The sequence below is a fragment of the Nannospalax galili genome, unplaced genomic scaffold (genome assembly GCF_000622305.1).
Source record: "Nannospalax galili isolate Female #2095 unplaced genomic scaffold, S.galili_v1.0 scaffold154, whole genome shotgun sequence".
Lineage (NCBI taxonomy): Eukaryota > Metazoa > Chordata > Mammalia > Rodentia > Spalacidae > Nannospalax > Nannospalax galili.
The window spans coordinates 267,513-294,433 of NW_008335281.1; the positions used below are offsets into that span (position 1 = coordinate 267,513).

General features: G+C 38.7%; 1 protein-coding gene across 1 annotated transcript in view; it reads right to left on the minus strand.

Moving 5' to 3' along the window:
- Positions 1–26,921, minus strand: part of Utrn (utrophin) — a gene marked incomplete in the record, with an annotated part of 557,450 nt that overhangs the window by 169,010 nt on the left and 361,519 nt on the right. The window contains 2 exon segments of the mRNA XM_029561956.1: positions 4,648–4,804; positions 14,913–15,085. Of these exon segments, the coding sequence (XP_029417816.1) occupies positions 4,648–4,804; positions 14,913–15,085 (330 nt within the window).

A 26,921-nucleotide genomic window follows, 5' to 3' on the forward strand; every position in this document is an offset into this window, starting at 1 on the left:
AATAAAGTAATTCAGACCCATGAATTCATTCTAGCTGAAAGATTAGTGAATGAACTCAAAAGGTAGTACAACATCCTCCTTCCTACATGTATGAAATTGTAAAAGAATCAATTTAAAAAAAAAAATCACCAAAATTCAGGGAAGTAAGATCCCCTACTTTCTATAGGGGAATTTTATCTTGCCTAATGTTAGTGTGTGATGCTATTTAAGGGTATATTTTGTTTGATTCAAGTTATATACTTTTAAGCTAAAAGGTTTAAAAGTTCTTTGAAGTTAAAAAGATTTTTTAAACTTTGTTAAGAACATTGAAGACCTAAAAGCAGGCAATCAGAAAAAAATATTATTTGCATTTTCTAATAATAGAGAACCTAAAATAAAAGGGAAAATTAATTTTATTTTACTATGCTAAAAACATATCTGTAAAAACATTGTTTGAAAACTTTCCCCATGTTCTACTTAAAGTGGCATTGCAATGTTATAACTGAAGAGAATTCTATAATTCTTTAAAGAAAAAAGCCTGGAAATAATGTGGCCAGGAACTGAAAGTTTAAGTGCATTATAACTAAAGGAACAAAGTTGGGAGGTAAGAGAAACAGGTGACTGGGCAGGCAGCCAGAGATTAGGGAGACAATGCATGGTTCAGTTTGGCCAGGACCTTCCTCCAAATGATTTCTCATTATAAAGAGAATGGGAACTGTGAATTTAAGAACAACACAGGCTGTCCCCTGCATGAAACTTCCATGTGAGAGGGGCTATGTCTGGTCGCTGTGCCAGTGTCTTAGAAACTACCAGGCAACAGAAGGTACATAATGACCATCTGTTGGATGTGAAAGGGAAATGAGTAGTAAATGAGATTTCATCAAGCCACCACCTCCAGTTGCGTGAGCACTTCTTGGGGCTGTCGTGGTTCCAACAGCTGGTAATTCTAAATTACACATGCACAAATAGAAAATAAAGATTTTTTTTTTTTGATGGGAAAAATAAGAGAGCAGAGAAAAAGGATAGCACCCAGAAAATTTTTTTAAAGGCTGCGCTGAAACACTGTAAGAGACTTAGATTTTAAGAAAAGATTCAGGATAAAATAGAGAATTATGCTGAGGCTAGACACAGGCCACCCACTACTGAATAAGCTTCAACAGAAGGGAATTACTGGGCACTCAGCTGACATTCAACTCTACTTAGATTCCCAATGATTGTGGATGGTGTTATTCAGTAGGACAAGTGAGTAACTACAGATAGACATTATGGGCTTCGGTGTGAGTTGTTCCATAGAATCGCATGTTTGAACACTTGGTTCCCAGCTAGTGGTGCTATTTTGGGAGGTTGTGGAAACTTTCGAACACAGGGCCTAGTAATAGGAATTTGAGGACACTAGGCAGCTCCATTTGGGCTCAAGCTCTCTGTTTCCTGATACATCTAAACACAGGAAAGCTGCCTCGTATTCCTGCTCCTAGGGACAGGCAATGACAGTCATGAATGTTTTCATACCTTCCCCAACACGAATTGGGAGTCAAAAGTAAACCCTTCCTCTGTGAAGTTGCTTTTGTCAGACACTTGGTTCCAGCAACAAGAAAAGTAACTAATAAAACAGTAATACAATTCTTTAACTAATGTTGCAATTATACAAATACATAATGGTAATGCTCTACTTCTATGATGTACACTTATATTAATGTAAATGAATAATAATTACATCCATCTGTACCATATGTATAATTATATAATTTTTAAAATTACTCTTGGTTGTCAGGAAAGCAAGCTGCTTTTGACGAACACACGTAATTGAATAAAGCGATACACCGCTTTACAGCACTTCACATTTTTTAAAATTATTACCATTTATATTATTTTGCTTGATTTTTCAGAGCAAATTCTGCATAGGTAGATGGAATGACTTGTCATGGTTTGAATGCTTATTATCTTCCCAAAACCCACATGTTGAGATCCTAACCCCAAAGCAATCATAACAGTAGGAAGTGAAGGTTTCTGGAAGTGACCTGATCATGAGGGAGGAAGCTGATCATGGGGGAGGAAGCTTCATGAGGAACTGGGATCCTTATGAACAGGTCCCTTCCCATGTGAAAGGACGGTAAAAAGATTCTGAGCCAGGAGCAGGCCATCATCAGACAACAAATCTGCCAGATCCTTGATCTTGGCCTCCCTGCCTTCAGAACACTAAGGAATAGATTTCTGAAGTTTGTAAGTTAGTCAGTTTGGTATATTTTGTTATAAGATCCAAATACACTAAAATACTCCTTACTATTCCAATTTCCTATTTGTGGAGACTGAAGACTGGGTAGGTCGAGCAACATTTTCAGAGTCACCCAGGATGTCAGTGACAAGCCAGCTCTTAAGTGTAAGTATTTGTCTTTCAACTCATAATCTCTATCACTACTGTCTCTCCACCCCGGAACAATGCCTGCTCACATCACTCACCTACACTACCACAATTACGAACAGTCAACAACCACTCCTTAACCTACTCCAGTGCATCCTGCATCCTATGGCACAGGAAATCACAGCAGATCGTTTACCCAGTAGACCCTGTATCTCACACCAAGAAAGGACTCATGAATATAACAAATGTCACAACCTAAATGGAAAATATGGAAAAATTAGGCTTTAAGTGTTCATTTCTTCCCTTGATCTTTAACTTCCTGCATAATTCATAGTGGCAAAGTGAGACATGATGCCAATTAATATACTTAGGAATAAGCGAAAGCCACCCACCCTGAGAGGATCCTCCTATCCCGCTGCATCAGGAACAACCAATAAAACATTCAGCCCAAACTCAAGCACACTGCTCTATGCTGGATCATGTGTTTTACAGGAAAATTGTGATTTTTTTTTCCCCTCTAAATTCCATGAATTACTTTACTCAACAAATGAATATTGAGTATTTAGTAGACATTTATCATAATATTCTACATTAGTCCTTGAAATAATATTTTAATGTTTATTTTTTTAAAACCCATTTTAGAAGGCAGCTGAAGAAAAATACAGGGTTGAAAAGGGGACATCACACTGATCATAACAAAAACAAAACAAAACAAAACCAGAAACAACCAACCCCATCAGGACTAACCGGGAAGTCTAAGGGGCACGAAATATGCTGAGATCAAGGTTATCTGAGGAAAAGAACTTCCTACCTGAAGATTTGGATCTTATTCAAAGCTAGTGAGACATGGTCACAAGCAAGTTTTATTGCATATACTGAACACTGCTATTAGAGATGATTTATATTATTTTGTTTCCTCATCAGCACCTGAACCCACAAAAGGGAATATGAATAATTAATACAAGAAAGCTGAAAACTCTGCAGAGGAAATGTGATTTTATAGTCACTAACTTATAATCTTCTATTATTATTTTTAAATATGACATAGCAACATTTCCTTTATCCGATCTTTTTGGAGCTATTTCTCCATCCTCCTCTCTAAGGTGAAAGAAAAGATAATACTCAAATGGTCATTTTAATCACGTAGTCACAAGGGCTCGAAATAAAATAAATTTCACGGTCCTCACAGCCTGTGTAAGAACAACTTATTAAATAGATTACATCTTCCTTCAGGAGGAGCATGTGTTAGTGTTTATCTTTCAACTGAGAACAGAATCATAACATTATATTAAGATGTACAGACTTAGAATGAGAACTTGCACTGCATGTGAACAGGAAAAAAATACAATAAAGCAAGATGGTAACATTCTATGAGAAAATAGCATGGAAGGGCATGAAGAGATTAATGGAATTTAGCCAAGGCAAAGAAAATTTTAAAATACAAGGACTAAAAGATGTAGGTCTACAACATTTCAGCAATATCTGTTTGCTCATCACAGCAAAATTACAATTGTTTATAGAGATGGAAGCCTAAGCAGAATAAAAATGTGATTTTAAGAAAGATCTAAGCTAGGAAAAAAAAACACATAAAATTATTTTAAATACTACGGTCTTCATTTAACACAAGACTTAAATCTATCCTATATTTTTTTTCACTTTCACTTAATAAGATGGTTTAATTTTTTTGAGAGGGGCAGGGACAAACACACTGGGCAAGTGTTCTACCATTGAGCTATTACCCTCAGAACTACTCTGTAATTCTTTATAATACTATGACTTCTAACTTATAGTTAGGTGTGGTAGTATACTCCTGTAACCCCATCACCTGAAGGCTGAGGGTAAAAGATCAATACAAGGTTGAGACCAGCCTCAGCTACCTGGTTGGTTGAGGCTAGGTTGAGCTACAAAGCAAGGGCCTGGGTTTTCGTTTGTTTGTTTGTTTTTTTTTGGGGGGGGGGTTGTTTGTTTGAATAGTTGTAGTTTAATTTTTTCCCAATATACTAATATCCAAAAATCTATTTTAAAATTAGATAAATTTCATGATAGCAACAGTCTGCCCTAGATGCCTATGTTGTTCCAAAATTTTTAAATTAAATGTGTACAAACAACAACGTGAAACAAATAGAAGCAAAGACTACAGTTTAAACAAAATGCCTAAATATAGACAGGAAGAAGCAGAAGAGGAGGGAACGTGTGACAATTAGTTCAGACTTGCTATTTCTCCTAGAATTTTATTTCACACATTTACCAAAATTGAAATACAAAAACCAAACGAGAGCAAATGATACCCATGGGGAAGGTCCACTTACCTTGCAGTGGTCGTGCTGGAGCTGCAAGGCAGGGACATCTCCTCCAATGGGCCTCTGTTTCTTAAGCTCTTCATCTTTCATGTTTAGCCATTTGATCATCTCTTCTAAAGATGCCAGCAACCTGTTCCACTTCTCCGCACTGGCCTCCAAATGGGCCCTATTGACAGATAATGAGGAACACATTAAGAACTTCCAGGTACAATAAAAAATGATACACACTCCTGTGGCTTAATCATCTTATATGACCAGCTAACACTCACTTCCAAAAAAGGAAAAACTTACTCTTTTTACAGAAAACATACCCCGTGAGAAGGTTATTTCAAACAAGGTATACTACTTAGAGGCTATCTCAGTACTTATTAAAATTTAAGACACACACCTGCACACCACAATGGGCAGCTCTTAAGGAGGATATGCATGGTCATACAATGTAAAATTATAAACCATGTTCTGCTAGTTCACACACAACATATGACTAGTATATATACATATCCAAGTAGTTTTCCCCTTTTTATCAAGGAGAAATTACATGTATATAAACATTTAGAAAGAAACCACTGGACCTGGTTATCACCAGGAGCACAGTAAACACCTTTTATGATTTAAAAAAAAAATCACTTGACAGGGCAGGAGAGATGACTCAGCAGTTAAGAACACTGGCAGAAGACCTGGCTTCAAATCCCAGCACCCACATGGCAGCTAACAACTGTCTGTAACTCCAGTCCCAGGGGATCTGACAGCTTCTTCTGTCCTCCGGGGGCATTACACGACATTGGTGTACTCACTTACATGCAGGCAATACATGCATACACATACAATTGAAATAACAAAATTTAAAAGAAAAAAAAATCACTTGAGTATTCAAATTTTCTCATTTTCTTTCTAAATGGAAAAAAAGGTGGACTAATCTTTTGAGAGGGATTTATTGCCCCTTAATTTCTCTTGCAATGGAGAAGCTATTAAAGGTAAGACATTAGTAACATCCACCTCAATTTGTTGGAAAACAGTAGGTCATTATTTGGTCACAATAATATATGGCCTAAAGCTGACTAGTATCCTGTGAAAAATAGCCATTTGGAATAGAGACCAAGAGAGCACAGTACTTTATACATTTACTTATTTATTTACTTATGCATGCATGAATGCATTTACCATGCTGAGGATTGAACCTGGAGCTGTGCACATACTAGGTAAATACTCTACCACTAAGCTATAGATAGATGATTGATAGATAGATGATGATGATAGATAGATAGATAGATAGATAGATGATAGATAGATAGATGATAGACAGACAGACAGATAGATGATAGATATAGATAAGATAGATGGTAGATAGATATAGATAAGATAGATAGATGATTGATTGCTTGGTTGATAGATATAGATAGATAGATTGATTGACTGGTTGATTCAGCCCATATATTCTGATTTAAAGGTGATATCTTCATTTCATTATTATTTCTGGTTTTAACACAGTGACCATTTATGAAATTCATTACTGGAAACATTTTTCAACATATGTGGTTAAGGTTCTAATAAGAACAAATCCCTTAAAAGTCAAAGTGTAAATCAAAGCACAAATTCTTCCATGTTCTTGTTAGGACCCTTGAAGAAGGCCACCTGCCCAGCCTCAAACCCATAAAAGGCTTAAATGCACAAACGTGCACTAGTCAGGAAAACTCAAGAGACTTAAACAATTGGGCTTTCCTCAATCCTGCATTACTTGGGTTGACAACCATGAATGTGGACTGAGTGCTACGCCGATGAAATGGATCACCAGGACTGACTGATCATGCAGGTTTAGGGGTCAAGACTGTTGGAGATTCGTTCAACCTCATTACATAACAGCTTCCTAAAAGAAAAGACTTAGAAAAAAATTGACTTATCTGGGGAACTTTATAAACATATGACTATACTCTGTGTTTTCTCACACAACTCCTACCTAGACATTGATAGGCTCCATACCTCCGTAAATCTGCTCCTTCGCCAAAGATATGGGATCAACCAACCAGGAAAGTCACCACAGTCACTTAGACCTCTCAGTGACTTCCTTTCCTTGCACATTGATCCACTTAAGCTTCCCTTTCTGCTCTGCTATAGATAATTCCAACAAAGATTCCCTCATGGATCACATTTAGATGTTACTCCTAATAACAGATATTCAATAACATCACAAATCTTAGTTAAAAGCTGTAACACTTTTAGAAGAGCAACTAAAACCTGCCACCTCAAATTCCTCTCAAATTCTAGCTTATTTCTAGTTCATTAAATAAGAATCAGATTCCATCACCCCAAATTCTTGACAAAAAGAAAGTACTGGTACTCTAGATATCCTTTAAAATACAAGTGGGGCTGGAAAGATGGCTCAGAGGTTAAGAGCACTGACTGCTCTTTCAGAAGACACAGGTTCAATTCCTAGCACCCACATGGTGGCTAACAATCATCTGTGACTGCAGTTCCAGGGGAATCCAATGCCTTCTTCTGACCTCCATGGGCATTGCATGACATAGGCGCATTTACACACATGCAGGTAATACGCTCATACACATAGAATAAAAATAATAAAATAATGAGGGGCTGGAGAGATGGCTCAGCAGTTACACTAGTTGTTCTTGCAGAAGACCCAGGTTCGAATCCCAGCACCCACATGCTGCAGTTCCAGGGGAATCCAATGCCTTCTTCTGACCTCCATGGGCATTGCATGACATAGGCGCATTTACACACATGCAGGTAATACGCTCATACACATAGAATAAAAATAATAAAATAATGAGGGGCTGGAGAGATGGCTCAGCAGTTACACTAGTTGTTCTTGCAGAAGACCCAGGTTCGAATCCCAGCACCCACATGGCAGCAATTATCTTTCAATCTATTCACACCTGCATTGCCACCTGGCTAATAAAATGAACTAATCAAACTTGAATATTCTGTGTCCATTCCGAAAGGCTAGCTGTAAAATACTAAAAAATAATATTTAAATACAGAAAGAAGTTCAAAGCAATTTATAATTATCTGAAAGCTATATAGTTAAAAACAGTTTAGTTTAGGGCCGTGGAGACGGCTCCATGGATAAAGAGCTCACTGTACATGCATGAGGACTGGTGTTTAGATCCCCAGAGCTCCCATTTTAAAAGAGAGAGAGAGAAATGGGCAGGAGTGGTGGCCATCTGTAATCCCAGTGCTGGGGTGGCAAAGACAGGGTCCCCAGGCATGCCAGCAAGGTAGAGCAGCTGGAATCAGGGGGCGCTAGGCTCAGCATGAGACCCCGCTCAATAACAGAGTGGGGAGCAATCGAGGAAGACACCCGATTGCAACTTCTATTCTCCACATGCAATCACACACAACCCACACACGTGCACTCACACACAGAAATACACACAGAGATATGCATATCACATACTCATGCACTCATTTTCTTTTTCTTCTTTTACTAGTGTTTCTATTTGTTTCACAGATGTTTCTATTTGTTTCACATCACAAAACTGTATTTTCACAAGATCCTAATTCTGCTGGAGCTCCAGGTTTTCTGTGCTCTCATTAAACAATTTTGACCAAAATACATAATTACCTGACTGATAAGCAACAATTTTACTTGCCATAGAGCACAACTAAATATTTTCAGTTGTATTAATTGAAAGCTCTCTGCAGTCATAAGCCACTACGCAGCAAGTACATTTGACAGAACTGTTGCAATTGCTTTTCAGTGTTTTCAAACACAAAAGACTGCTAAAAACCACAGTTCCCAGTCAACCAAGATGTACTTGAAAATCTACTGTGGAAATCACTTATGCACATGGGCTGACACCTTATTCAGATCTAATGCAATGTCTTCGGCCTCTGCAGTTTCATTCATTAATCAATAGCTAAGCCAAGCATTATGTTCCTTTGCAACCCAGTTGTACACACCTCCTGAAGAGCACACAAATGTCATTCTCAATGCAATTAACTCTTTTCACTGCACAGAAACAATGGAATTGATCAGCGAACATTATAGTGTTCAGGCATTCAGCCACTGAAGGACCATCTGCAAAGATGAAGGCACTACTTTCACAAGAGATGCTGCAGTAGAATGTGCACGTGCTTCTCTGCATCTTTGCTTTTCCATAATAAAAATCAAGCTCTTCTGGCAGAACCTCTGCCTGGCAACCCTGTTCTGGTTACTCCCCAGTAGATTATACCTCTGTGTTTAGTGGATTGCTACCATATGCCCAAATAAATGCGTGCTTCTGCAAGAGCCTTCAATGTTGTCGTCTCAGTTTTAGGCTTTCATCTTAAATGCTCTGTAAGGAAACACTTTACATTTGTGTTTGGCTTAGTAGTGCTTTCTCAGTGTAACTATAAACATTTTATAAAATGCAGTTTCCCTAAGACTACAGATAGCAGGTCATCAATCATGTTTTCAGCATCTCTGTGTAAATCCTAACTCAGGGTCTGTAGACATGTTTTCAATAATTGACTTATCACAGCTTCTTAATGTCATTCTTTGGATACTTGATGCACACAAAGCCACAGACACTTTCATTGACTGCATTGCTAAACCAAGATAGTATCTATAATAAATTGTTTTACATAGCACTCCCCAGTACAGAATCAGTTTGTAAAACTTTTACAAAGTTTTACCATTTTTTAAGATGGCTAGTCATATAAAACAATATAACAAAAAGGCTTGTTAGAACACAAAGATTCATTTAAGTGTATTTTTTTCAATTGAATATAGTGGGAAAAAAACATGGAATGAATTGCACACTCATATCTGCTTTAAATCACCAGAGTCTCTATGTTTCAAAGAAACTGCTATTAAGCAAGTTCTTATACTCTTCCCCAGTGCATAGGCATCAACATAGGAAATAGTACAAGGAGGGTCATATGTTAAAAGATAACAGTTTTGGAGCTGTGTATATAATTCAGTTAGTACACTGCTTGCCTAGCATGCATAAGGTCCTAGGTTTGATCCCAGGCACCTCACAAATTAGTGTGGTGGTAGCTGCCTGTTATCCCAGCACTCAGGAGGTTAAGGCAAGAGGATCAAGAGTTCAAACTCATCCGCAGCTACATACTGAGTTCTAAGTTAGGCTGGGATACATGAGATCCTTTCTAAAGGAAAGGAAAAGGAAGGGAGGAAGGAAGATGAGGAAAAGGGAGGGAGAGAAAGAAAAGTCTTTCATTTATCAACATAAACAACTCAGGAGTACCCTCTTAGAGGCGATACGTCTTCAGAACAAAGCCAAGCTGCCAATGTTCTGAGTTCAAGTTAGGAGACACTGAAGTACAGAAATACACTCCAAGACAGGAAATCTGACAGCAGTTATGAGGAACCATGTCACAGGGAAGTGGGCAAGGGTCTCGAGCAGCCCTGGGGAGAATCTGAACTCCAATCAAGGCTTTCATCATTAATAGCTTGTAGGTGCAAAGACACAAATCACCCAACTACATTTGTATATACGACAAGATACATTTGGAAAGTTGGTCTAACAAAGAGTATAAGAGCCCCAGTGAAGAGGGGGCAAAGACATACTACCTCCTGGGGCATAAAAACTACATACAATTAATTGGCATCACAGCCACAGACTTGATTTCTTTTCAATTTACAGCAAAGCCAACAGATAATAAATTGTGTTACAATAAAAGAAAAAAATCTTAACTAATACAAGAATGCAGCAGGTACCCTTCAGTGAGGCTTATTCCTGCTCCAAGAAAGGGCATGATCTACCAGGAAAAAAGGCAAGTCCTTAGAATTCAGTCACTGAAGAGCTATGCTCTGATAAGTGGCCACTCATAATATGGGGCTACTGAAATATTAATTTAGGTTTCTTAAAATGAATAAGATTTAAATTCGGTCAAAGAGTTACAATCTAAGAGTTCAATATGCTGCGTATGGTTGGTGGGTCCTGAAGTGACCAGAGTAGACAGCTCACTTCTGTTCACTTTCATCACAGAAAACCCTACTGGAAAGTGCCAGAGGCAGGATGAGGAGTAGAAATCTTCCTGTTATATTTAAGAAAAGGGAATTTTTAGTACTTTTATAATGTGGTTAAAAAAGCCAACTATTTAAGGCTAAAATGGTGACAGTGGTGTAATGAAACACGGTAACGCTTAGTGTAAAGGATGTGGCAAAGGTTAATCTCCTCTAAGAGCTTTGAAAAAAGTGTCCTGAATTTTTAAGAGGTTCATAAAAGAAATGCAAGATAGAATTTTATCTTTGAACTCCGTTTTCATTACATTTGACAACTTCTCTGGCCTTTGGAACCTCATGTTAATATGGATTGTATTAAACATCATTAAGCTGATAAGTGGATATTTAATTAATATAATCTAACATTAAATAAATTTAACTTAAAATTGTAAGCCATGCCATTCATAGTCCAGAATTTATTAGTACAACTTCAATTTGATTTTACAACTGAGCATAAAATAATGTCAATGTTCTTAAGAACCTATCTTGTAAGTGAAGGTTCAAATCGTCAGCTATCTCTTTGTATAAGGATCTGAGATATACAACTATATGCATTGTTTTTAGGATGCTAAAAAAACCCCTGAATCTAGCACACTAAATTTCACTATTTAAAAAGGTAAATCATGGTTGTCCAAAAAGACTGTAAAGTAATAATTGATTGTTTCGATGACCACAGGTCTTGGTTTGCTTTCATACTGTGATGAAAACACTGATCAAAACCCCTTGGGGAGGAAAGGGTTTATTTGGCTTATAAGCACAGTCCATTATCAAGGGAAACTAAGGTAGGAACTTGGGGCAGGAACCTGGAACACACACTGTGCAGGATAGTGACTTACTGGCTTGCTCCCCAGGCCCATGTTCAGCCTGCTTTTATAAAACACAGGACCACTTGCCCAGGGGTGGCACAACTCACAGTGGGCTGGGCCCTTCCACCACTCATCAATCAGGAAAATGCCTCCCAGACATGGCCACAGGCCAGTCCAATGGAGGCAATTCTGCAACTGAGGCTCCCTCAACCCAGGTATGTCAAGTCGATAACTAAAGTTACCAGCACACGACACCATGGTCCAAGGAGGTAATGACTATAAAGCATTTAGGGGTGATTTGGCACATGAAGATTCAATAAATAGCAGATGCTCTCTTTCTAGAAACAATAAATTATAAGAAACATTCTCTGTCAGAGTACTATTGAGCTCAGCATAGTTAAAGCACAATTGAAATACAGAACTCACAAATATTATATATGACAAGGTACAGAAGGGGCATCAATCAAATGACCTCATCCTCAGAAAATACGGAAGTAAGGTCATCAGTCACAGAGAGAAAGGTTTGGGAACTAAAGAGAACCAAGATCTCTTAAACTAGGCATGGTGCTGAATAAAACAGAAAACCATTCAGAACTACAACACCAATTGTAAGCTAAGGTCATCAAAGTATATAAAAGAGACCTCAGCATTTTTATGTTCTAAAGCAACAATCAGGACTGGGGAGATGACTCAGTCTGTAAAATGAATGCAGTGCAAGCACGAAGGTCTGAGTTCAGAACCCCAGCACCCATATAAAAAGTCACACTTGCAATCCCAGCACTGAGGAGATGGAGAAAAGAGAACCCTGGAGCTTGCTAACCAGTTTAGCTGAGTCTGTGAGCTCCAGGTTCAGAGACAGAGCCTGTCTCAAAAAAAAAAAAAAAAAAAAAAAAAAAAAGAAAGAAAGAAAGAAAGAAAGAAAAGAAAAAAGTGAAGAGTATAGAGGAAGGCACCCGGTTTGACCACACTAGGCTGCCAATTTCCCGCTTATCTCTATGTGACAGAGCTTCTGGTTCAGTTACACTCTCTTCCAGGTCCAATTCTGGCTGAGATTCTGATGTTTGGCATCTATTCCACCCATAAATATTCAGAGTAAACCCACTGGCTTCTGGACAAGGAAAATGGGGGAAATTAACTTCTATTAAGGATCAAGTAAAGCAGGCAATTAATGGAAAAGACACCTCTCAATGAATTATAGGAAAGAGTGGAAAAAGAATTTGCAGCAACGTTAAAGACATGGGAGAATTTGATACCAACAGAAGGCAGTGTGAGGATCAGGCTGAGGAGCTAACTGAACAGTAGTACATAGGTATCCTTTGCATATAGAATGAAGGAGGCCACATCACACACTTCTTAAGCATAAGAGGGGCTGTAAATTCTTATATAGAAGACCCAAAAGAGCCAAAACCCTCCAGGACATGTTATCATAAGGAAATTCTTAAGAAAACCATTCATGATAAATAATCAGTGTAAGATTTCTGTTCTCTGAGAGTCACTGTTATGAATTCCCAACACCATCTACAGCAGGTCCACTCAGTCTTGTCTATGAAAAATTAGCATAGAGAATACACTGACCAAGCTCTACCTAGACTGAAAAACTGTTAAATCAATCTCCTCTGTCTTCCCAACAACCAAGTGTGCTGGGTGTCTATAGCTCAAGTTTGCAAAGTTAAGAGGGACTAAGTAATTGGCCAAAGATTAGAAAATGGATAGCAACATCAAAGATTCAAGTTCAAGGTTATTTTGTTCTAAGGTTATACATATTTCAACATACGACACAGCCAAAGAACCTAATCTAGGACTTCTTACCAACATTCCTCTTCTGAATTATCACTAATACTATCTTTAGTAGGTATCCCCTTAAATTATTACCAATTAGAAACGGTCTGCTGTCTATTGACTATGACCTTAACCTGCTTGATCCCCCAGTAACACTATCATTCTTTATTTTGGGGAATTTCCCAAGGTCTGTTCCTTCTTCTAATTCTAGGGTTCATACTTACTGAATTTTACTCTCTCCCAACACAGACATGCATCAGTTTTCTATTTTAGTGTCTGTAACAGATCCTTAATCTTGATAAATACATCATTAAATTGCACATAAAAACTTAATGAAGCAAAGTAAGTTCAATGCCAAGAGGCTAAAAGATCTAGATTCAAATCCGGACTTGTCTCTTCTTAGCTCAAAATCTTGACAAGTTCCTTATATTCACTAAATCTCTGTTTACTCATGTAAGAAAAAAATTATGACCATTCACTTTACTAGGATTTCTAGAACAGTCTGGTGTCACTTAAACAAGGACACATTTTGAGAAACTGTGAGATGGCTATATGTAAATTAAGCACTACAGTTTCATGGGACCAATCATTGTACATATAGTTTGTCAGTGATGGATATATTAGTCTACAGTACATGACTACTAAATAAACTAATGTTTCCACTTGGGTATAATGGCACCTGCCTGTAATCCCAGCACTCTGTAGGCTAAAGGATCGAGAGTTAAAAGCCAGCCTTGACACACAGCAAACATGAGCTCAGCCTGAGCTATATAAAGACTTAATCTTAAAAAAAAAAAAAAAAAAGAAAGCCCTCAACAGGACTCCTATGTTAAATGTCTGCCACCTAGAGCTCAGGGATCATGTGGAAGAGGAGACCAAAAGACTGAAGACTGTAAGAGCCAGGGGTCGTGGTGGATGGTCCAAGGAAACAGAGAATTCCAGATGGCTGAGAAGTTGCTCATATGAACTTATAGCAATGGTAACAGCATGCATAAGACCCATGCAAACTCAAACCAGACAAAAACCTAGTGTACACATGGGGATATGGGTAAGAAACACTGACTTTAGGCAAGGAATTAGTGGCAACTGATTGCGGCAGGATGAGGGAGAGTTAGTCTTTTTTAAAGGAGAGACACTGGAGAGGCTGACCACGCTCCAGTAGATGGACCCAACACTGAGGGACATATGAGGACACAAACTTGACTTGATAGGCTTTAACATATATGACAGAATGCATTAAATCCAGTGGGGGGCTATGAGGGGATTGCAGATAGGAGAGGGGTTCTAAATATGAACAAGATGTATTACATGAAATGCACAAAAATTCAATTAATTTTTTTAGGTAATGGATCTAAAGATCCTAACACAGCACAAGATATAGGAGAGAAACTGAACTGGGTACAAAAATGGCTACAACTTCCATGTTTTCTTCCTTTCTCCCCACCCCCCCAATTTGGTAATGTTGGGGATTGAACTCAAGACTCACCGTGCAAGGTAAGGGGTCTACTACTGAATACAGGCCCAGTCCCAGCATTTAAGAAACAGTCTTTGCATTTCAATCCTAAACTAATTCTGAGAAAGTGACATTGGTGATGGACTGTCTTTTTTTGATACATAAAAATCTAGACAGACAGACAGACACACACACACACACACACACACACACACACAGAGAGAGAGAGAGAGAGAAGAGGTAGGGTTATTTTGATATTGAGAATTCTGACCTGATGCTAGCAGATTTTGCTTTTAAGTCATTCCATCTTTGGTTCATGTCATCAAGTCGATGCTGAAGCATTGTAGCCTCCTCAGAATTCCCCAAAGCTTTTACCATCTTCTGCCTGTTTCCATCAATGCTTTTAAATATGTCATTGTGGGCATCAATTTCTGCCTGGATGTCCTAAAGAGAAAAAAAATCATAGAGACAATGCAAATGTTAAGAACCAGTGTAGACATTACTAGGGATTTCAGTACAGACAGCTATCTTTTATATTTGTAGATGAGTTGCTTACAAGCAAAATGCTTCATTTACTATCAGTTAATGATATATAGCATACAAAAGTGTTTCTACAGGTTTTACATTGAAAATAAGTCTTTTTTTTTTTGGTCTTTTTGAGACAGGGTCTCCCTGTAGCCCCAGCTGTCCTGGAACTCACTGTGTAGACCAGGCTGGATACATTTTCAATACATTGATTCCCTACATCTTAAAAGCAGAATGTATTATAATCTAAATTTCATGCATCAGCCTGTTTGATGTTAGTATTTTAAAGTCAATGAACATATTTTTGAAATTTTATAACTTATTATAAATCACTGAATTTTGCTTAACATTCAAAGACTATTTCTCTTCTTTCCACATGGGAAAAGCAAGATACCATATAATATTGGATTTTTTCACATTTTGACAAGTAATTTTTGTTTTCCCTTTCAATCTTATAAAATGTATTCTAGAACTTTGAAGAAATGCCATATATGCATTTAATTTCATCAAGAAATAAAAACAAGTCAGGTGAGTGGTGCATGCCTTTAAGCCAGGGAGGCTATGGGAGGATGCCATCTGGGAAGTGGGTGTATAGTTGAATAAGATGGTTTGGGATGTTCTGTGTGATATATACACACAAAAAAAATAAATCAACAAGTTTTTATGTATTATATTTGAGGAAGAAGCATGGAAATTTAAGTAATGTTAATTAGTAGAGGTGATAAACATTACCATTGAAATCTACCCAATTAGTTTATAGACAAACACAGGCCAAGGATCCAAGTGCAACTGATTATGACTAGTAATAATCAGATACATACAGATTAGAGATGCATGCGCCAACATCTCAGTGTTAGTAGCAAAAACAATGAGTCTTTCTGAAAGGAACAATATATTCAAAAATGAAATGCAGATGTTTTTTAAAGGTTAAAAACTCATTCAATTTTATGTATTACAGGGCTTTTACTGAGTTCAATACTGTATAACTGTATTAATTCAACTGTGAATCTAGAAATTTACAGCCACTTGTGAAAGAGATGTACTCTTGCTCTGGAGTGTGTTACTGAATAACTGTAATGAAATGCTTCTTCTAATCATGTAGTTACTAAAATTTTTTTAAAGAGTATTTCTCTTCTTTACACATGGGAAAAGCAATGTGAACTTCTAAACAGAAGGCAGACACTAGAGGGGACTGTCAAGGTGCGGTGCGCCTATCCATGGCAATAACTACTGGTATATACTACAGCAGTGCACCAGAGAAGTAGGCAATGAATCTGAATTAGAAAACGAACTCTCAAACTTAGTTTACTGGCCTTCTCATCTTAAGTCATCCTTTGTAAGCCTCTTACTATGCTCTGAATGTCTCTGTGCCCCTCCCTCTAATTCATACACTGAAGTCATAATCCTAAATATTATAGTTTTAGGAGGTTGAGTCTTGGGAAAATGGTCAGATCATGAGGCAGAGGCCTCTTGATGGGATCAATGCCCTAATAAAGGGAGAACCCAAAAGGCTACTTTCCCCTTTTCCACCACGTGATCCACTATGTGAGCAAGTAACTAGAAGGCACCATTTCTAAACCAGAAAATGGGCTCTCAATAGACACCAAATCTATAGGTGCCTCATCTTAGGTTTCATGGTCTCCAGAACAGTGAGAAATAAATTCTACTGTTCATAGTCTGCATTGTTCGGGGAACTTTGTTTCAAAAGCCCAAACTAAGACAAACCCATTTTTCTTAAGGGTCGCCAACTCTGAATGAGTGTAGGGAAAATATAAGTTCTTTGAATATTCAGAACTTTTTTTATTCATCTTAAAATCCATTTCTGAATCACTTTATCAGCTTTTTCACTAAGATCAAGTGTAAAATCCATTTCTGATAAGCATCCATGCATTTTGTCAAGAACCAAGGCTTAATGACCCACATTGAAGGGAATAATCTTTACCCATGGTCCTTCATTAACCAGAAGTCCTCATGAATGAAAGAGCCTTTTGCATCATGCTGCCCTACTTAGCATGTTAGGAAGATGCCAGAGCTCTGCACAATTTCTGATAGGACTTGTGATACCTGACTTGAAACTAATAAGGTCAAATCTAGAGAGTGGAAGAGATAAACACAAAGTGTGATGGACATTTCCTACAAGATTTATCCTCCAAATTTGCAAACCCACTGATCTCTGAGCTTATCTGACTCTGATGACAAAACTGAGATTCACCTGCAATGTTTTCTCTGCACGTCCCAAACTATCCCTGAGGAAAAACTGAGACAGCTGAAGCTTTTTAAATCATTAGCAGCTGTATTCCAGGGCAGTGCAAAGTAGACACATGGAGGGCATCAGGGAGAGAGAAGTATATGGATTCCAGGAGCTCGAGTTAGCCAGTATAATACACAGAAAAATGGAAACCTAATTCCCATGAGATGACGAGGGGTTAATAAAGGGAATGGGAGGATGGGGATTTGATTTAACATATTTTATTATTTTTATTTTATGTGTGTGAGTGTACTGTCTACATGTATGTGAGTGCACCCGTGTTGTGCAATGTTGCGGAGGTCAGAAGAGGGCTTTGGATTCCCCTGGAACTGGAGTTAAGGATGGTTTGTAGCCACCATGTGGGTGCTGGAAATCGAACCTGGGTCCTCTGTAAGAGCAGTCAGTGCTCTTAACTTCTCTAGCCCCGGGGAGGACAAGTTTTTGGTGTGTTCTCCAAAACAATAGCTTTCTTCTATCTATCTATCTATCCATCCATCTATCTAATCTATCTAATCTATCTGTCTGTCTATCATCTATCCAACTATCTGCCTACCTGTGTGTGTGTGTGTGTATTTACTTTATCCATGATCTCAAATGTTTAAGATTTCTTATAATGAGAACATTCAAAGTCCTATCTTCTGCCAAGGCTTGGTAGGATATACCTGCAATCCCAGCACTTGGGAGGAGAAAGATGAAGAATCAGGAATTCAAGGTCACCTTTAGCTACCTAGCAAATATGAGGCCAGCCTGTGATACCTTTCTGAGACCCTATCTTAAAAAAAAAGCAACAACAAAAACCTCCTTATTTTGAATTTGAAGATGCAATATTGTTTACTATCATCTATATATTATATAGATATGCACACATAAAAGTTAGAAAACCATTTTCTGTATATTATATATCTGTATAATCACCTTATTTCTCAAGAAACTCAATGGTGCAATGAACAAGGCCTCTCTTTGCTTTCCATTGCCAAGAGAACCTGGCCTCACATTTCCTGATCAGTTCCTAAGCATCATGATCAGTGGACCACACCTAAAATCACAAATCACCTTCAAACCACAACATCCTGACACAGTAGCAGAAAGAAGTACAGTGAGAAACATAAACAGTATATTACTTTTCACAAGAGCATTCCCCAGCTTCAGGAAGTTTGGAGACAGCAAGCATGAGGCAAATGTGCCTCCTCATATCACAGCAGCTGATGTGTTTTCCAACTCAGTAAAGCTGGGGAAAGGAGTCACACAGAAGGACTACATCACAGGCCCAGCCAATCCACCTAAAAGCTTGAGGGGAGAGCACTACAGTGATCGTATGTTCATACCAGAGTATAAGTTTCAATACGTGGAAAACCCTTCCATACATGAACATCATCAGAAGTTAGGAAGAGAAGTCAACAGCCAGAAAGTGTTCAAAGCTAAGGAAATCTAACATTCGGTGGCATAATTTTGCCAGATACACCCAGACCTCCTAAAAAACAGAAAATCATCTTATTATTTCTTCTGCATCCTTCACAGCCTCTGTTATAAGGAATGATTCTAATGTAAAACAGAACAGATAGAAGGCACATATATCAATGTTATAAGCCTATCTTGACTGACAGGTAAATTAGCCAGTCTTGTGCCAGGAGAAGACAGATAAAGAATTGGAATGCAACGTGGTAACCATTTGATTCAATTTCTTCACTCAAATTGAATATGAGGAATGTAAAATCATTTAGAAGTCTATGTCACAAAGTGCTGTCTAAGTTCTCACTGGATTTTAAAATTAAATGCAATTAATGAATAATGTTCCTTGGTAGATCACTATGCAATGATGCAGCGCTTTAAAGTCAAGAGGCCAACAAGGGACACTCTGAGGGCATGACCCTCAAGTAGCATCAATGTTAAAGTAAATTAAAGTTCCATCAAAGAAGGTTTCCTTTTGCTGACCATCAGGGAAGACTTAGCCCATCAATGTTTACCTCTGTCACCCACAAGCCCTTCAGAAGGTTATATTGCACCAAATGTTAATCTATCTAGAAGCACAAAGCAATTCTCTTCCAAGCATTTAACATGAGTTAGCCATGTGCACCCAGGGGTCAGAGCAAAATAATCAAGTAGTTGAGCTAACATCTGAAAACAGGGCAGGAGAAAAGTCTTAAGGCATAAGTATAATGAAGAAGGGTAAGAAGAGTGGAAGGGTTAGGAAAAGAGGATTTCTTTTCCTGTAACTAAAACACCATTAATATAGCATAAGATGTGAACTTTCAGCACAGCTCTCTAAGAAGCCTACGAAAGCTAACCTACAAAAAGCCAGTCAAGGTGTGCAAATGGGCAATTAGTTTTTGTGTGAATAACCCCCCCATACCCTGGTCAAAATAGCATCACAAAGAATACATTTATTTTGTATTTATTTAATAATTGATATTTTAGTGTCAATATTTTTCCTGGGCATTTCTTCAATGATATAATTCATAGAGATATAATTGAGTATTATATATATATGTATATGAATCTCATTATTTTGGTTTTGTTGTTTCTGTTTTTGTTTTTGTTTGAGATAGGATCTCACTATGTATCCTAGGTTGGTCTCAAACTCTCAATCCTCCCACCTTAACCTTCCAAGTGATGGGTTTATAGACATGGGCCATAATGCCTCCATTCATTTTGGTTCCTCTATCTTATAATCAATAGTAGCTGTAGCTGTGTAGATAAAAAAGTTCCTTCAGATTAGCCCAAACACAACTGTGTGGACCTTCTAACAGCTCATAGTACCACTGGCCAACATCAACATCTAAACCAGTGTTAGACTATAGATTCATCCTCTTTGGGTCTGGTTGACACAATTTTGGTTTACTTTTGCATGACATATTTACCTAGCCCTACATGACCATAGCAGTGTTTTATCTGAAGGAATTCTGACCCCTTTCCTGAAGGTAAAAAAGTGAGGTTAGGAACAATTTCCCTCGCCTGTCCCGAAGTTCAGGCTAAATAAACAAAGCTACCCATTGGAGGGAAATAAATCCACTGTGCCTTTCAAAAGTCAGACCGGATCTCAGAGACAGTTGAGACACATTGTTAGAAACACTATAGAATTATTGCTAGAGCTTTAAGTTTTAAGAATATGCATATAATTTGAAAAAAGAGACATATATTGCCTAAATAATAACCAAATAACATCATCAAAGTTAAGTCAGAAGTATGTTTTGAGCTTTTGCAAGTTGTAATTAATTATCCTAATTAGTGATTCCAATTATTCCTTTAATTACACCATATAATGCATTTTCTTCCAATAATTAATTTTGCAGTTCTTAATCAAGCCACTGAGTCATATTTTGGTAAGCATTAGAATTATATTTTGACAATGGGGTTGACAGCATTGACAGAGACCTTTACAAGTTAAGAAATTAATGCTAATAATGGTCTTTTCCTATTATCTATGTCTGTAAGTCTACGTAATATAAGATAATAGGGTAGAAAAAAATCTATTTACTAAGTTAAATTCAGTTTAATGTACTTTCAAGATGATTCGAACAAGCCAATTTGCAATAAACTATAAACTACATTTTCAATGTCAATGACAGAAGAATCCTTCACAATCAAAAAACATTCCCAACCTTTGACTCTACATCAGTTGTTTCTAAAACACACTAAATCATAGTGAATTAGAATACAGTGTTCTCCCTTCCAAAGTATATATTACATAAGCAGATCACATAGGTTCTACATACAAACATAACTTTTTTGGGTACACTTCTTAAATCTTTTATGTGGACAAACTATTGTTTCACCTCAAGTCCCCAAATCATGTAGTAAAATTGGACTTGAACAAGCTCAACAACTCAGTTATAGATCATTGCATTTAACAATAAATATCTAAAGTCACACTCATAAGGCATACTACTCCTCAACTCCCAACCTGTGCTGATGCAATCTCTACTGCCCACCAAGATCCTAATGAGGTCTTCCCCGCAGTAGACTCTACCCACGCCACATACAACCTCAATTCCTTCCTTAAGCCTAAACCCAACTGTGAAATCTCAGCTGAAATGTAATATTTCCAGAAGAGACTTCACAAAAACAGCTTCCTGTACTGTTACTTAATGTATTTGTAGCTGGGCAGGATGGCTCATACCTGTAAACCCAGTACTTGGGAGGCTGAGGCAGGATGATCACCAAGAACACTGGTTTACACAGTGAGTTCCAGAATACCCTGCCTCAAAACTAAGTTAAAGTGAACACTAAACTAAAATAAACTCCACTAAACTAAAACAAACTAGATAAAATAAAATAAAATAAAATACACACTTACCAATTAAAACCTTCTTACCTAAGTCTACATCCTACCACTAGACTGTGAGGGAAGAAGCGGTCCCGAGGTATCCACTGCATCCCTATGTGCAGGCTGCTGCCTGGGACTTCAGAGGTATTTACTGAATATTTAAAGAAGCAAACCTTGAAGTTTGAGGTTTGCTGTGTCTCATTAAGGATATACCCACTTTAAGATTAAATATATCAAGGCTGGAGATCTAGTTCAGAGGTTGTTAAAGGTTTCAGTGCAAAATGTCCCCACAGGCTCAAAGGTTTTTGGTGGAGCTGGAGAGATGGCTCAAAGGTTAAGAGCACTGGCTACTCTTGCAGAGGACCCAGGTTTGGCTCCCAGCACCAACACGGCAGGTAACAATTGTCTGTAACTTCAGTTCCAGAGGATCCAATGCCCTCTTCTGGCCTCCCCAGGCATTGCATGCATGTGGTACACTTAGGCCCTAGCTGGGGGAAGTGAACTGTTGGATGGCAGGCCCTGAGGATTATAGCCTAGCCCCACTTCCCCACCTCTAGCCCAACTATCTCTGCTGTCTGACCTACCTAGTTATAAGCAAACCATCCTGGAGGCTCCCATAACCAGGGACTGAACCAATCCAGCTGCCAAGCCTTCCCCATCATAATGGACTACTATTTATGAACTATGAGCCAAAATAAACCTTTCTTCCCTTAAGTCCCTCTTCAGTCAGGTATTTTGTCATACTGACAAGAAAAATAAATAATAAATACAGCATATTAGTCGCCTGGGCTAGCTATCTACCCCCCCCCACACACACACAGGACTTTCAAGTTAAACAATACAATATGGCTTTAAAAATATGAGAGTCATGCTTAATAAGGTAAATGCCATAAAAAATACACTGAATGGTTTTCTATGTTAGAAAGAACATCTTTTTCAAAGAATCACCAAGAATATGGTACCGCCAAGACACATGGAAGAAAAAATAAAAACTCACAAGAGGTGATAATCAACAATACTGTATCATGTTTCAAAACAGCTATAGAAGATTTTGGATATCCAAATCACAAAGAGATAATAAATGTTTGAGATGATGGATAACATAAATAGCCCAAGTTAACTGTGACACAATATATAAGCATCACAACACATCACGTTGCCCCATATAAAGATGTACAATTATTACCTGTCAATTAAAAGTGAAATTAAAAACCCTAGAGAAGTATCATTATCATTAATCATCTAATAGCAGGGTTGAAGAAATCAATTAAAGTGATAGTCATTCAAAATGTCACTGAGCTAAAACTGTCCATTATTCAACTCTCTGCAATGAGTAAGCAAAAGAAGCAAAAATAGTACAGGATGTAGACAGCATGGAAATACTCAAAGTTATCAGACCCTTCCTTTCTACGTTCAAGAAGACAAATGATGAGTTAAAATTAGAGGCAATGAGACTTGCCCAGAGGTTAGTTTTTATGAAGTACCCTGGTAGACCAGCTCTCTCAATCAACTGTAAATTTGAGCTTGCTGGATGGTCACTCTAAGGCTCAGGGTCACTGCTGCATGTGGTTTTAGTATTCAGAGCTGCTTGCTGGCAAGTCCAAATTTCCCTAATGTCCTTTTCTGGCAAAGTTCCTCCTCTTAGGTACCACTCTGGGAATGCAGATATGGTTCCTTGGTCTTTGGTGACTGTAATGCTTCCTGCCTCCTGGATCTCCTGGGATGCTTAACATCGACTTTCTAGATTACCGAGTCTGGAGTGCAGTTTGTCCATCCTACTAGAAACCACAATTCTGGAACACTTCCTGGGGCTAGATATTCAATCAAGTGCCTGACATTCAAATATGAGTGAAAATCACAAAACCACTGAATTTCTCTAAAACTCAAAAATAACAGCTAGACTGTCTCTTTCAATTTATCTCCACAAACAGACTGCTGCCTTGATGTTAGACAGGAGGTTTGCTTTCATTCCGTCCAGGAATGTCAATTATCTGACCAGTGCATCACTCTATGCTAGTCATCACCGGAAGGTCTACTAAGTACTGACCTCAATTACTGAACATTTCACAATTTGCACTCACTATCCCAATATTGGGTCCCAGTATTCTTAAAGCCAGAAACAGCTTCAAAAACAAAGCCAAACTCACCATTTGGCTGTGGTAGCCTAACCATCAGATTTAACAATTATAACTGCTTCTATTAAAAGGGTGACATCACTCAGGTTAGCATTCATACTGATGAAAAGCGTAACTGTGGGAGTTGGGAGTAAAGGGATTCTATCATAGCACAAGGCAGGCCAGCTTCTGAACTTTGGTGGTTTTCACATTACAAAGGTAGACTTTTCTCTAGAAAGGGCAGAGCTGCCTTCAGAGCTAAGAGATGTGGGTAGCTGAATTTGAGAGGTAGAGGTGGTAATATCATTCCATAAGTCCAGTTTTTCTGGCAATGTATCAATGCAGCATAAACTAAATATAGGAAACAGTTTTTATGAAAATACACAAAGCAATTTTTAAAGGCTTGACTTGGGGGGGGACCCCACATTCATGGATGACGATTTCCTTCTAGTGAAATATGGTAAAGGTGTTAACTTTTATGGAGATTTTTAGAAAAATGTCCAGCACAAAGGTAAACAAACAGGGACTTCAGACTGCATTGCAGCAGGACTATTTCTTTGAATCTACCCTTTGAAAAACATTCCAAACTTAGGCTTTGACAGACATAAGCCAGTAGATTTCTTTCACTGTCAATTCAACTACTAAAGTAAAAATAAGTAAGAATAAGTAATGTTCAGAGTTGGGAGTTAAAAGAGAAAACACAGAAATAGATCTATCAGAACTTCTTACACTGTCCATAAAGCGGCCAGGGGCCTAATGAAGCAGGTTAGTTACCCTGGCTATCTGGCTTTAAGACTAACAGCAGCAATTACAATACAAAAGAGACAAGTCCAGCTATCACCCATAATTACTGGGGGTCTAAGTCATGACTTATTCATGTCACATATGCCCTATACCTTTTCTAGGAAGAAACAGACAAATTGGAAGAAAACATGGTCATAACGTTTGTCTCCGGCTGTTCCCAACTGCCAGAGGGAAGGCATTTCTTCCCTTCCAGGTCCCTTCTAAACAGGGAGCAAGCAGTCTTTGCTATTCCAGAATTTAGATGCAAGAGGTCAAAGTCTGCCCTATGTTACAAGCACAAGCCTCAATACTAGAACTGGGATTCAGGGAGGGATGGGGCGTACCTTCCAAGGAGGAGCTAACTTCTTTTTTTTCTGCAAGCACTTCCCACTACACAGCTCCTATCATTAGGAGGCCAGGGACGACCCCGATTGCTTGGAAAAAGCTTGCAGCCTTTTCAAGTAGCATCACTTTTTACTTCTTTCTCCTCTGGCGATTGTGCTTCCTCAGGAAATAAAACCCTATTCTTTTAACGACTCAGTGTAGTCTTGTTTATATTTGTACGCACACAGTGAACCACGGGTTACTCATTGGGAAAACCGGAGCACATCTCTGACAACTGATCAGCAGTTGATCTGTGCACACAGGCAGAACTCTGCCTCTTACTGTTCTTCTCTTGTCCCACTCCTTTAAGCAGTGGAGACTGGAAGGCTGGTGTTTGGTATCTAAAAGCTAAAGAGGTCTGGAGCCCCGAAATGGCATGTAGAGGTTTCTGCTTTGTTAAGCTCTAAAGGTGAGATAGTCTTGCAGGTGAGACCCCATCCTGGTATGTGCCAAGAGCCTTCCTATGGAAAAAAGAACTGAATGCGAAATTTACTAATCCAAGTGCCAACCCCCTCAGAGCATCCACGTTCAAAGCACAGACCCGTGAGAAGGAAAAGCCCAAGAGCTGATGTGCCATCATCACCACGGGCCAGCTTCTCTGGCTGCTCAGAACTCAGTAATCAGGCAGAGCTGCATTCAGGCTATTCAGGCAGCAGCCTGAGAGATAAACAGACCTGAGGGCCATGGAAAACAGAACACATGCCTGATGAAGTCAGACTTTGGCACCTAAACCTCCTGTTTGTTGCTGGGTTAGGCTATTGTTTTTTCTCTCCCAAATAAACTGCAATTAAATTACCAGCTGACTTGAATATAATCCACCTCTTCCATCTGATACGGAATTCTAAAGCCAAAAGACATCAGAAGTCCTCCTGACTAGGGGGAAGAACTGCTTTCCTTAAAAAACAATCTCAAAGAGGCTATCAAAACCGAAAATGCGTGAGAAGTTACACTTAATACCAAGGAGGCAACAGAGTATCTGCATATTAAGAAGAAAGAGAGGAGAGGAAAGACCAGAAATAGGGGACAGTGCATCCATGAAGTTTGCTTTCTGCATACCTTTTCAAATTTTGTCAGCAGTGCTCGTAAGCTGAAGTTCAAACCAATCATCGTCCAGTAGCCCTTGCAGCCTACATCTTTCTGGCAAACTTCCTTCAGACAACAGTGTCCAACTTCTAAAAAAAAACGTATCTTTTCTGGCTATACTTTCAAATCCTTTGTAAAATCCTTTACAAGCCCTGCCCTTGAGCGATGGCCCATGAGCAGCAGCAGCTTGTGCTGGGACATTTTAGCCACCCCACCGTGGGTCCGCTTTTTCATGGACTTCGGAGCTCACCAGGCACAGACCTGCTTCTGTGATTTCTGGTAGCTGTGTTCCTCGCGGCTGCCATGGTCTCCTTTTTGCCCTGGGAAGCCCAGGATCCCTTTCTGCTGGCCTCACTAATGACCTGCAGGCCACCACTGCTCTCTCCTGAGCCCAGGCTTAGAGTTTGGTCTCAATTACACGCAGCAGGGGAAAAAAAAAAAAAAAAGCTATAGCCTGGAAACTTGCATGAGAGAGAGAGAGAGAGAAAAAAAAAAGTCAAGCATTACCAACTTCCTCCATTCAGACTGGTTTCAGAAAGAAAAAAAAAAAAATCCTGGGTAAAGAGCCAGTTTTCAAATAGCAAGACTTATTTGAGTTCCAACAAGAAAGAATGTACTCTCAACTGAAGAAACAACCCCAAAGCACCAAGACAGGAGACCACAGGTTCCCACTCTGCCAGACACCAGCAGGCTAAGTTGCTATGGTGACCACGAAGCTAGTTTCACTCCGTTTCCCCAGGTCAACTCAGCGTAGGGGATGCTCTCAAAAGCAGCGCAGCTAAAGTTTAAAAAGTTGCTCTGCGTCAGTCGAGAGGAAAGTTCTTGCCACAAATCCCATGGTGCCCTCCGCAGGGCAGAGTGTGCAGCGGGGAGGTGGGG